This window comes from Schistocerca cancellata, chromosome 2 (genome assembly GCF_023864275.1).
Source record: "Schistocerca cancellata isolate TAMUIC-IGC-003103 chromosome 2, iqSchCanc2.1, whole genome shotgun sequence".
NCBI lineage: Eukaryota > Metazoa > Arthropoda > Insecta > Orthoptera > Acrididae > Schistocerca > Schistocerca cancellata.
In genome coordinates, this window is record NC_064627.1 from 936,058,618 (window position 1) to 936,072,748 (window position 14,131).

Consider the following 14,131-nt stretch of genomic DNA (forward strand, 5'->3'; position numbering starts at 1 on the left):
TCGTTCTTGTAGGGTGTATGTGGAAAGATGTCCTAACAGATGTCAATCACCTTGGCAATTATTTATCAACCTCTTCAACCAATTATGTGAAAATGGCAGTGTAACATCTAAGCATCTTGGCAATTATTTATCATCCTCTTCAAACACTTACGCGAAAGTGGTACTGTAACATCTAGACAATGTAACAGAAGGAAAGAAGTGACACAATTGTACGAGGAAGGGGCATGAGTCACCCAAGTATTCGACACATTCACTATCGACATAGGTTGCATCTATATCACATCTCCCTGTCAAGAACTGCATGGAAATGATTACGAGAATCGTGTTAACTTCTGTACATGGCATTTAGATGTATCATGTTTCTTGTTTAGTGATGAAGCTACATTTACCAATCATGGTCAGGTAAACTGCCGAAACATGCACTATTGGTCTGCTGACAATATCTGTTGGCTTCATCAGGTGGAACTTCAGTGTCTGTGGAGTGTAAATGTGTGGTGTGGGATAGTGAACCATCAGCTCAAAGGCCAGTTTTTCATAGACGGAACACTGAATGTGTACAAGTTTCGCAGCTTCCTAACAGATCATCTTCCATGGATGCTAGAAGATGTTCCTCCAGGAGGAACCTATGGTACTAACATGATGGCTGTTCAGCCCACACAAAGCACTACACAGCCTGTCTTCTTGGAATGTTTTCAGATCTCTGTATTAGACACAGAGGACCTGTACCTTGGTTGGCCCATACCCTGGTTTTGATGCCTGTAGACTTTTTCTGCGGGGAAAGCTGAAAGATGCTGTCTACAATGACATACCAAACTACACCTGATGATATGCAACTATGTATTACTGTAGCCTGCTTGGAAATCTCCACTGAAATGCTAGCATGTTTGCAGAAATCATTCCAGGCCCAACTGGAAGCAAGTATTTCTGCTGCTGGTAGTCATTTTGAACACAATATGTGATGGTCAATTGTCTCTTTACTGATCATAATCCACATAACTAATGTATACTCTTGTGTTGTTCTTTAGTATGTACTGTGTAAGTGTTGATGTGGGAACTTTTCAAAATACGACATCTCGTAAATGCCTCGCACTAGAATCCTGCAGAAAACACCATTGACATTTTAATTTATCCTACTTTTAGTCTCTTAATGCCAATAGGCATAGTTACATTTAAAAACGTACATGTTTGCACAAAAAATTAACTTTCTAAGTAATATTCTAATCTGTTGATTGGCTAACAATTTGAGTCTCTGATTACCAAGCCATTCTGTGAAAACCACATTAATATAACTTTCCATTTCCACAATATCTGCGTTGCAAGTTTTAGGTGATTCACCCTATATATTACCTTCAATTTTTACTGTTTTACTGTTCATTATTATCTCTAGTTTTCCCTCAAAACTTAATATTTCTTTCCTTCATTTGATTATTGAGCTTAATTTTTAATTTTTTCATTGTGTAGGAAGGCAAAGATATACTCTGAGCATCTACTGCATTCATTAAATTGTTCCTCTTAGTGCAAATCCTTGTTTCAATATGTAGCTGTTTGTTGTCAGAACGGAAGATAAGGTCTCATCTTATTGTGGAACTGAACTTAAATATAGTACAGAAATAAATCTATGTCCAAGCATATTAAGACAATTCATATTAACATGGACTGGGTTCAGAATGTAAGTTCCCAGAAGATAAATTCAAGGACATGCTGATCCCACATGGGCAACAGAAACATTAGCCATAAAATACAACCTCTGGAACTGACTTTGCCTATTCTGAAATGTCAGCACTGTTTCTGCAAATGGAGACCATTTTTCAAATAACTTCATTAAATCTGATCACTTTCAATGCACTTAAAATACTGAAGAATACTTAAGTAAAACTGCTGTACAGCAAATGTTCTCAGTAACCTAGCAAGTCTTGAACCACACTGAATAGCCATCTGGCATAATAATGATATCACATGTCCCAGTGGCTGCCTGGAATTTGCTGGGTTGCAAAAACAGTAAATACAACAATAACATGTGAACCACATTGTGCTATAAAGTTCACACGTGCTGTATACATTCACACATACAGTTATATGTACGTGTTCTTGTTTCTGTCCATATCAGCAAACTGATTGACGAGAAGGTGTGAGGGATGTGGGGCACAAGTCACTTACATCCTTCTGCCTAAAGCCTATTTATATGCATGAAAAACAACACGTTACCATGGATGTTGCTGTGATTAAGAAAGAGGTTCAAGAATGACAACATAATAAAACCGTAATTCCAGAAGCATTATACAGGGTGATTCAAAAAGAAAGAAAAGATTTCGATGGTTCATTACAGACAAACTACGACAGAAACTTATTGCGCATATCATGGATAGAGGAAGGTTCAAAGTTTTACGTCATACACACACTCTACCATACACTCAACACGAGCACAATATGTTGCTCGAGAAACATTGAAATGGTAGTCCACTTCATTCCATACACAAATCAACAGGTCACTGTTTACTGAATCAACAGGATCAACATTTTGATTCCACAGATCTTTAACAACTAGCTGCCTTAGGTAAGCCAAAGATTATCTTTTATGTATCCCCACAAAACAAGATTGCAAGGTATCCGGTCTTGTAATCTGAGAGGCCAAATGCAATGAACAAGAACTTGCTGTCCAACTCTTCCAATCTGACATTGCAGGAAGGTATTGTTACGATAATGTTGCACTTCAAGGTGAAACTGGGGCAGGGCACTGTCATGCCTAAAAATGAAATCACTGGAATCTTTAGGAAGTTAAGGAAACAACAAATTTTCCATCATGTCCAGGTATGACATTCCTGTCACAGTTTCCTCTGCAAAAATGAAAGGTCCATAAACTTTGTGAACAGAAACAGCACAAAACTCATCAATTTCTGTGGTCTCTTTCATATTTGACAGCGACCCAGAATTTTGTGAGCCTCCAAATTCTTATGTTATAGCAGTTTACTTTACCCGATAGATGAAGTGTCCATTATCCGAAAAGATGAGTCATTTGGAAAAAGTGTTCTCTGGCATACCCTGGAGAACTGAAATGCAAAATTCGTACCTTCTGTTATGGTCATTGGGATACAACTGCTGCACTAGCTGCAACTTGTAAGGCTTCATAGGCAGGTGTCGTTTCAGAACAGGCCACATCGTTGTTTGAGGAAGTCTTGTGGACTTCTGAGGACACCATGTGAATGCTTGTCAGATACGCTCAACATTTTCATCACATGTGCATGGCCAACCAGAGCTTTTTCCTTTGCATACACAACCAGTTTATAAGAATATGTTATGCCAGTCATAAATCGGTGTGTACACAGGCAGCTTCTTGCTGAATGAATTGCAGAATGCGCAATGCACTCAAACAATTGATAGATTTCGAACAAATTCAAACACACAAAATGTTGCTACAAACGAACAACAGTGCTGCTGTGTCAAAACTTTGAATCTTCCTCTATCCAATGACATGCACAATGTGTTACTATTTTTTATAGTTTGACTGTAATAAACATTTGAAATCTGTTCTTTCTTTTTCAATTGCCCTGCTTATCAAATGTGGATATTATGTAACTCCTTTCTCCTCCACATTGTAGCTAATTTATATTTTAACTTTAATGTACAACATATCAGTTACTTGCATCAAAAGGAAAACCCAATTGCAAAAACTAAAATTACAAAATGGCAGTATGACTAACCAGAACTTACCTTCAAGAGGTAAACTTCCAAGTACTGCCAATACACACATACAAAAGAAGAAAAAAAGAACAGTTCTAACTTTCACAACAGTTAATTCCTTTTCCAGGGAGGAAATCGGGTAAGTTGCAAAGGAGGGAAGTTCACTCAGACTCTAAGATGAGATGGACCCACCTGTTACGAAGGCAAGAGGAGACTCATTATACTTTTTTCTATCTTAAAAAGTGGAATTCCATCTAGCCAGTCATTCTATCTCCTTGGAATTTACAACATATCAGTTATCTAGGATCTACATCACAGATTTTGCCAGAACTAATATAAACATCACCACCACACAATTCACTGTACAAATCTCTTGGACAAGAAGGACCTGGGACAGGTAAAACTGTAGGAGGGAGCTTGGATGGTTTACTTGTTATAATCAAAAAAAAAAAATGCACACTATTTCTGAAGGTAGTTATAATTAATTAATTCATTCATCTCTGAGTTATGAAACAGACCTCTGTTACAACACACATCCATTCACAGTTCAGTTATTGCAGCCTCAAGTCCTCATCTTTATCTAAACACAAAATTATGTTAAGCACAAATACTATCAAAACAACCTGTACAGCTGTACATATCAGACTTTGTACTTCTAATGGAAGCCTCAGAGTATGTACACCGGTTGTGTGTCACATGAAGTGCTGAGAAGCATTATATAAAATGTGATGTAATATAAGTAACTCTTACCACACCTATGTCTCATACTTTTTTCAGGCACCATGCAGTATCACAGCTAGCTTAATGGTGAATCTAGCTAACTGCTGACTTGAGATGTTTCAGAAATTTCAAGCCAAATTAAAATCTACAGGGAATCATTATCAATTTCTCAGCAATTCAAGGTTATTAGACTGTACATTAACCAGTAAGAAATCAATGATATTAAGTACAATGATATGGTACCATTCACACTGCAACCTCCAAAGAGAGTTCACCACAAGTTATGCCACATTAGTTACAATAACCAGTCATTCAGTATGTAACATTTATATAGGACTCTGTGACTAGTTCATGCTTTAAAATGTACTTAGTAATAGGGACGGGCTCAGTCTTCCTTCAGAGCTTTGTGTGCCCCATTCCTTTGTTCCTTTGAAGCTCGAATCTCTCTCCGCAGCTGCGCAGTTTTTAGTTTTGTCATCAACTGGCTAGATTGGTACAACCAGTGTGCCTGTAAGCATAATTATTTTTATAACAGAGATGCAGTTTTCTGTGAATCTTCTGAGCAGGCAGTAGAGAAAAACATTATAAATTATACATACAAAAAGGGTAAGATGATTCTTTTAAATTTTTAAATAGCTACTGTGGCATCATTAACGACAAATGTATCAGGATAATAATAGAGCACAGATTTCATGGCTAGTGTTTACTTCAGTTAAGATTTCTGGGATGAGAGGCCATAGTCAATATATAAATTTATACCCTGACTTTGGTCTCCAACTGTAGGAGAAATCTTTAGATGTAAAATGGCAACTGCACCAAGGGCTTGAGGGGCACTAAATTTATAGGGATGCATAGAGGGCACCACCATTTGTCACGTGATGCTAAATGTGTGATTATCATACTGCCAGTAGTTAATCTCTATGGCCCCTCTATACTTCACACACACACACACACACACACACACACACACACGTGTTGTCTCTGTTAAAAGTTAGGCTCTCTAAATTTCATATTGTGAAAGGATAGTTTCTACTCACCATACAGCACAGATGCTGAATCGCAGATGGGCACAACGAAAGGACTCTCACAATTAAAGCTTTCGGCCATTAAGGCCTTTGTCAATGACCACACACACACACACACACACACACACACACACACACACACCTGCAATCTCAGGCAACTGAAACGACACTGCACAAGCAGCAGCATCACCAGTGCTTGATGGAAGTGGCGACTGGGTGGGGGTAAGGAGGCTGGGGAGGGGAGGGGGAGGGATAGTATAGTGAGGGTGGCGGACAGTGGAGTGCTGCAGGTTAGACAGATGGCAGGGCTGGTGTGGGGAGGGGAAGTAGCGGAAAAGGAGATAATCTGTCATTCCACCACCAAACCCAGTCTTTTTGTTTCTCTCCTTTTCCACTATTTCCCCCACCCCCCTCCCCTGCCATCTGTCTAACCTGCAGCTCTTCACTGTCCACCACCCCCACCATACTATCCCTCCTGCTCCCCACCCCAGGCTCCCCCTCACCCCCATCCAGTCGCCATTCCCATCATGCACTGGTGTTGTGGTTTCAGTTGCCTGAGTCTGCAGTCGTGTGTGAGAGTTGCATTTGCGTGAGCGTGTTTGTGTCTGTTGTCTATTGTTGACAAAGGCCTTAATGGCTGAAAGCTTTAATTGTAAGAGTCGTTTTGTAGTGCCTATCTGCGACTCAGCACCTCCACTATAAGGTGAGTAGCAACTTTCTTTCTCATAATAAAGTATTATTTTGTTACGGCCGATACGTCAGTTTGTTCCAGGTGGCAGTTTGTTTTGTGTTCGACTAATTGGGTGTTACCACTTCTTTTACTTCTTTCAGTGTTAATTTGCACTCAGAACTATATGGAATTTTATATACCCGAAGTGTCTGGACACCATACATCTTTTGCCATTCTTAAGTGTTCTTTTCTTGCCTTGATAGGTTTAAAGACTGTATCAAACCATACTTGGCCAACAATTTTATGATGTAATCTTGTTAATTTCATTCTTAGACAATGGCCTCATCATGTGCAGTTTTAAAAGTGAACCAACAGAATCAGTGTGGCTGACACTGGCACAATGACAAAGACCTGCATAAGGGTTGCATTTTATTATTTTACAGACAGAATTTACATCTGTGTTATGTAGCTTGACAATGCTGAAAGGGCAAAATTAGCTAACAGTGAAAAATCATGAAATAAAGTGTTTATTTCAAAACTAAAAATGGCCTACGTAGGACAAGAACTTCCCTGAAGGAATGTCTAAATAAAGCTATCATATTGGTCAGAAAAATATCCGTTATGTATGAAATAGCTTTGTTCACAGAAATCATCATAAATAAGGACACAATATCAAAGCTGACAGAAATATAACTCGGGCTCATATTCCTACCTTTCAGTTTTTTAGTTATATGCACTGAGTTTTCAATATATCTGTCAGTTCTACCAACACAAGGTTGTAGCAATGGGGCTAGCTCTATCTGACTTCTGTACTTTTGTAAGCCATACAGTCTAAGCAGATACACTTCTGCCTTGCAGGTTTGTTTCATACTGCCCAAAGAAAAAGGAGATGCCATTATTAACTGATCGGAAATTCTCAGAACTTTGGTTGTAGATCTTACCAAAGCTTTCTATAAGTAGCTGGATCCAAAAGAGCCATCATCTTGCGGTAATCTTTTACTCTTGACTCCAACAGTGGTATTACCTTTGTCAGTGGTAAGGAAAATGATGATGATATCTGTGTTGATGTTCCTCAGCACATTTCTTTCCATTTGTGACAAATTACTGTTTCATGGGAAATAGTTTTTATACACTGACCATGACCTCACAGCCCACAAGCTGTAACTGAAGAAATATGTGATAAATAGTTTTTTTGAGTTTCTGGTTATTGACTGTAAAAGTTCACACTTAATCAAATACTACAGTTCTGACTGACCCCACTTCAACCAATATTCTTTCAGTGATTGTTAGGTGAGTACCTTTTGTACATTTATGCTACTGAATATGAATTAAACTATAATAACTAAGCAATAACGATTATTTATATCAGTTAAGGGACATAAGTGAGTCATATATGCCACAATGTATGGAACACTTACTGGTTTTTAAGTAATGACAGACTGTTACATATGTCAATTGTACTTACCACCATTATCATGCAGTTTAGAAGAATTGGTACTGAAAATACCAGTGAGATGAACATTCCCTGACTGTCAAAATACTGTTGTCTTGAAAATAAGCTGAAAATAAAGAGAGAAATTTCTTATTCCCCACATTATCAAAGACTGTATAAGGCCCACAGCCTTACATAAACAGTAGTGAATTTTAAGTCCTAAATCAGTTTCATAACTACTTTTTTGATAATTTAATTTTTAAATACTGAGGCAAAGATAACTCCTAGTTTGACCACATCTAGTCAGCAGACACACTTCACCTTATAAAAGGTCTGAATTTTATGAACTTTTAATATGTTGTATGTAGGTGGTCTGTAGTGTAGAATTGAGTTTTTGATCTCGAGAACCTTGTGATAATTTGCAGAGATCCAAAAAACTGCACAATTTTAGCAGTTTTTGCTCTGTAGATCTTTCCACTTGCATCCTATGACACTTAAGTGTCCCTAATGGTCAAAGATTAACATCCAGACCCAGCAACCCCCCCCCCCCCCAATGGGATGCTGATTTCTGATAGTTACACAAAAATAACATAAAAACGTATATTTTCATGATCTGTGCTTCTGTCTACATTTCACAACTGCAAGACATCACCCTCTCCTAATATAATGGTCACTTCCTACTAGTAAACGTATATTTTAAAAATGAAAGAAGAAACATTTAACAGAACAGAGAATCACACAAAAAAGTTAACACTTTGACCCCTTTGGTCCATGTGGTAAGTCAAACTGGGCATCATCCCCATCCCCCTCAGTGACAGTGTCATCAGTTAGAGTTTCCCCACCGTCGTAACTCATCAGCATCATTATCATTCGTGCCTGGCATAAGTGACTTCTCTCGCAGCCTATATAGCCACAACAATGTTTGCCAACGACAAAGTACTGGAGTCCTGCTTTTTTGAAGCTGCAATTCTCTGTGCTATCCCTTTTGTAAATTTTCAGTAGGCTAAGTGATTTTTTTGTAGGAGACTCTGAAGCTGCATTTTTAATTGTTGGTAGTGTCCAGTCCCAAAATTACTGAATATCTTCTTTACACAGCCATGTCTATAATTGTAGGCACGTACAAAAGGAATGGTATTGGGCAGTGTCTCGAGCAAGGGGCATTCTCGCAAGGTGGAATATGGGTTTTGCCACAGATCATGACTCCGTCAGTGGCAAAGATAGTTCAGTGTACCACTGTACATGTCTCCATCATATACAATGTCACAAGAAAGCTCCTGCTTCAATAGTTTGGTATGTTATTGCATTTCGCTGTTTGAAAGGGCTTTCCTCATGAAGGTGCTGACTTTCTTCTCTTGTGCAAAGGGGACTGAAGTAGTGTCACCTCTGCTTTCTGCAAGAAAGGAAACAATATCCTGTGGATTGAACATGCATTTGACAAATGCAGAACACTCTTCTGGAAATATATTTTATTTTCAGAAGAGTCTGATGTTGTCGGCCCTTTGCTTCTGCCATTTCAGTCATCAGCACTGAAATAGTTTCTTTTGTTGTTGGTGTTTGATAAAAAGGTTTTCTGTGAGATTGTAAAAGCTGTTTTTGTGAGGAAGACTGATTTTGTGGATAAGTGCAATAGTGTCTGGTACTTTGGTATTGGATGTCTTTAGGACACCCATCGAAAACTACTACGGCATTACATCCAAAGTATTTTTGGACATAATCTACACTGATCTTTAATACTGACTCAACATTGCTGGCATATTTGTACTTCACACAACTTCAAGATATCCACTATCAATTACAGCACAATTTCTCATCCAGAGGTCCATGTTTTCTTGTATCAGAGTGAATGCTGCATACATTGACTTTGTGCCCTTGCAGAGACTATCCTCAGTGAAGATGCATTGGAACAGGAGCAAACTAAAATCTGAACAATTCTCTCAGGTTATCATCAGATTGCTTACCAATGCAAACTCACTGGAAGAGAAGTGCAAGAGACTGGTCACAGTTGCCAAAGAATCAAATGTAACTTTTTTGTTTGCAATTTTCAGGACACACAAAACTAATACTAGGATAACAACTTGTCTCTTTTATTTGATTTTACACCTTCATATTTTTCTCAAACTGTTTCCTTTGTGCAGTTACAATGCCAATAATTCGAGATAAATAACAGTTCACCTCTTCATGAGCAACTGTTCCTGTACTAAGTAACACTAGTTCCTTAGTCTCAAGGAACACTGAATGTTCAGAGTGTGCTGGTTATACAGGAAGGCCTCATATCTAAATGATGTTCAGATGTTGCTTAACACACTTCAGTTTGTTTATGAAAGTGCTAGAGGCATAGCATACTCAAAGTACACCGAGACAACACACTATCCATTATACAGTACAATGGGACAGTCGTCCATAAATCTGTGTCCTCATCCTTAGGACTTGCTCTATGGACATGCCTTCTCGATCAAAATTTTCCAGTACAGTGAACAGTGAAACAGCATTCAGCAATGAAACTGTGAAAACCCTGAATACTGATTTTGCCTTTTAGACTGATCATGTCCTTGTAGAGCACATATTCACTCTTTAACGTAGTTCAGATGATCTGCTTGAAAGTAGGGAATAACTTCTGTGATACACTTGACGTGCAGGTTCCAATATCACATCCATTACACTTTCATGATTTAGTATCCAAGGGTCATTCGGATTCCCTGCCTACCCCAAGTCCCGATATAAATGCCTACCCTAAGTCCTGATAGATAGAACATGTCCGAGATACCTGGGCTCCAGGTGACAGCTGTGGTATACAACCACTGTGGCAAATACACGAGGTGGCACCGCCCTCTGAAGAGTGTTTACCCATATACCTCAGCCCAGCAATTGCGGCCAGTCTCTTGTCAGTCACTGTGCCACTAGACAGCATAGCCTTTTGACCTTGCATGATTAACGTTTTGTGAATTGGACTTTCCCTAGATTGTAGCATATGCTCAGATGACTTGACCATGCTCTATACTTGTGTTAGTTATTATTCAAATCATGATCTCTACTGTCAGTCAGCACTAGAACCACCTGTTTCATTCTCTCAGTCTCCTTGTTACCACATGTGCGAATAATCATACTGTGTTTCTACCTTGAAGAGTAGAATAGTAAAAGTGATGTATTTCATCAGGGTACACATGCTGAAGTACTGAAGCCATAGTGTAGCAGTAGGACCAAAATACTATGTGAAGAAGTAACACTGTCAACAATAGCTCAGGCAGTGATGGAGGGTGGTGGCAGGAGGATCAAGGGTAACAACCACTTAGAATCTTCCAAGATCATCAAACCACCTGGCCACTTAAGTTGAGTGGTAAGGGAGGTTGATATATGTTGCCTGCATGAGGCATGTACCACCCTGCTTTTAAGAACATTGTAAAATTAACGTTATGATGATGAAAGGTGCATGTTTTGCAGGATGTTTTTAATGATTTGAGAAATTTTCCATTTTTTTGAAGCTCTCTATTTTGGTAAGTATGTAGTACAGGAAGACGTTTAATCAGTGCAAATTTTAGCAATCTAATGTTCTAAAAGAAAGGTACGAATGATTTTTATCATAGAAAGTAAGTAAAAAAATTATAGAGAAAAAACTGATGTCACAGTTTTTCGGTTTCTCTCAAGTTAGAACATGGTTCTTGATCACCTAAATACAACATACTAAAAGCTCAGAAAATTAGGACTTTTGTAAGCAACCCCGTCCCCCTTTTGGAGTACCTGCCAGCTGGACTAAAGTAATTGTTGGCCAAAATTTATATTTCTTTATTCTGAGTCAACACAAGAAAAGATACAAGTAGGATATGTGTTTAAACATCATATGTGGCCAGGGAATATCAACATCCAGTCAAGAAACACAATGGTGGAATTGTATGCAGGTCAAATATGCACTTGATTAAATTCTTTCAGTCAAACAGTAATATTACAGTCACAAATGCAAAAGACTTTCTACAAAAATAAATTTAAATAATTCTCAAACAGCATGGTGTGGATAATGACTCAGTAGCCAAATGTTATTGAGTGCATCTGATGTGTGTTCAAAGTAGAATTTGATGTTACTAATAATGACACACAGAGAGGAACAGAAATAATGAGTCAGCTAAGGATTGAGTGCATAAGTATAACTTCACAGTCACATTTACTCAATTAATGTAATAATAAGATATTTTGTGACAACATTGTGTAGTTTACAATAACCGTGAGGCTCTCAATCACTAGTAGTTCAGACAAACATCATCAAGAGCATGCTCAAAGCACTCACTAAGGCTGTCTAGACACGCAGCTACTCAAAAGGGACAAATCACTGAGTGGTTACTGACTGCATGGCAATACAGTTTCACACACAGCACGACTCGGACGGGATGGAAGTACACAAGGTAACACTTGTTATTCCCCTCAAGAATCTTTTTGTTACACTTGGTACACTGAGTGAAGGTGAAAGGAATTTATAGTATTTATTACTATTACAAGCGTGTAAAAAAAACAAATATGACTTTTGGTTCAGTCATTTCTCCAAAAAAATGTAAGCTGCAGAATATTTGAAGCAGTGAAGAGCTGGAATATGAATTATCAGCACTTTGTAATATGACTACACTTAGCTACAGTGCTGCTGGTGGATCTTCTGACTTGTATGATCATGGTCCATTAAACTTCCCTGTTTCTAACGTTTCATCCAAAGCTGCAGTGGATATCTTCAGAGGTTGGAAATGAATATGTTTCATGGGCCACAACCATACAGGCCAGAAGATTCACCAGCAACTAAGATTTTCAGTCATTAAAGCCTTCATTGAATAGCTACAATGATATAATACAGTTCATTTTTCCAGCTGTAACGCAGTGTAGTACAAATGTGAGAGTCTATTTATTGCAGATGAATTAACTTTAATCACTTTGAGGTAAGAAAGTGTTGATTTACACACAGCAAATTAGTACAACTTTCATGTTCCACACTGTTCTGAACTGTGTTGGTGCAATGAGTGGCAAGCATGCCCGAGTTGAAAAATTGGTGAACAGCAGTGCAACTTACTTCAGTTAAAAAATATCACTCAACTGTGTAAATGGTCTGTTGCAAAGCTAATGTATTATTTACTATGATCAAACTGATTATGATGGATGGTATACTGACAAAATAATTATTCACACTTCATCGATCAAACACTGGATAATACATTAGGCCTTCATATTAATATCTGGTGAGAATAATATACCTTTTCTGTATTATTCTCTAGTATATGAAGCATCCTACTTCTCAAGCTATTAATGATACATTCTCCAAATAATTTTTAATGCAAGTTATGCAGAAAAATAAAAACAGCTGAAAGTGCATTTAGAATGGCATTGAAGAAGTACATCTTCATGAAAATGCACCATATTTATTGGAACATTTGCTTCAGAAAACGTAGGCTGCATTGCCAGCTAGAAGAGGGAGAGAGGAAAGTGCTGTATCTACATCATTATAATCTTTCTGGGTGTACAGCCAAATAATTTTACTAAATACTGAAAATGGTGAAATACTAAAATAACTGATTTTTCAGGCATGTTGCAGCAGCCATCTTCAGGGCACACATTCTTCACCTGAGGAAGGCCATTACAGCATGGCCAAAAAGTCAGATATTTTAGTATTTTTATTTTTTTTAAAGTGCTTTGTAAGATGACATGGCAGTACACCTCAGATTTTCATGAGACTGACACCGGCGTAGCAGCATATATATTTATATGTTGTGTCTATGTTCAAATGTAGATATATCTAAAAACAAAGATGATGAGACTGACCAAACAAAAGCGCTGGCATGTCGATAGACACACAAACATACACACAAAATTCAAGCTTTTGCAACAAACAGTTGCTTCATCAGGAAAGAGGGAAGGAGAGGGAAAGACGAAAGGATGTAGATTTTAAGGGAGAGGGTAAGGAGTCATTCCAATCCTGGGAGCGGAAAGACACCCTAGGGGCAAAAAAGGACAGGTATACACTCGCGCCCCCCCCCCCCCCCCCCCCCACACACACACACACATATATCCATCCGCACATACACATACACAGTCTGCTTGTCAGCCCAGGGCTGGCTTGAGAACAATGAAGAGAAGTTCAATATCTGAGCTGAGTTCCAGGCTGAACTGAAGAAAACATTTGGTGAAAATCAGCAGCAAATCTGCTTAGTGGAAAAACAAATAAAGAACAGTGCCCAACATAAAGGGGAAATGTCAGTCCTACATACAGAATGCTTTGGCCCTATGCTACACTGTGAATACACATATGACAGAAGCTGACAATACATTACACTTAATGAATGGAGTCACAGAAGGCATGTACCAAGCTCTTCTTGTAAAGACTGTCACTACAACTGAGGAAATCATCAAGTGGTGCTTTATCATAGAGGACATGCAACAGAAAAAGAGTCAGACAAAGGAGGTATGACCAGCTCCCAAATATGATCCCTAAGGAAGTTGTGTATGACCACTATCACCTCGCATCCCTCGTATGCCAGGTTGTAAGAGGAGAGAGAGACCATATTATGGCAGCCAGAACTGTCGAACATATTAAGCAAAAGCTAGCTATCAAGAATGTCGACCCCCTATGTCAAGAGGTAG

The 14,131-nt window shown here is 38.5% G+C and overlaps 1 protein-coding gene across 1 annotated transcript in view; it reads right to left on the reverse strand.

Annotated features, from left to right (window-relative positions):
• Window positions 1-4,138: 4,138 nt before the first annotated feature.
• LOC126162905 (transmembrane protein 18) overlaps window positions 4,139-14,131 on the reverse strand; it is a 29,462-nt gene continuing 19,469 nt past the window's right edge. The window contains exons 4-5 of the mRNA XM_049919717.1: window positions 7,559-7,652; window positions 4,139-4,906 (exon numbers count right to left, since the gene is read on the reverse strand). Coding sequence (XP_049775674.1) covers window positions 4,784-4,906; window positions 7,559-7,652 — 217 coding nt within the window. The 3' untranslated portion in view covers window positions 4,139-4,783. The remainder of the gene's footprint in view (window positions 4,907-7,558; window positions 7,653-14,131) is intronic.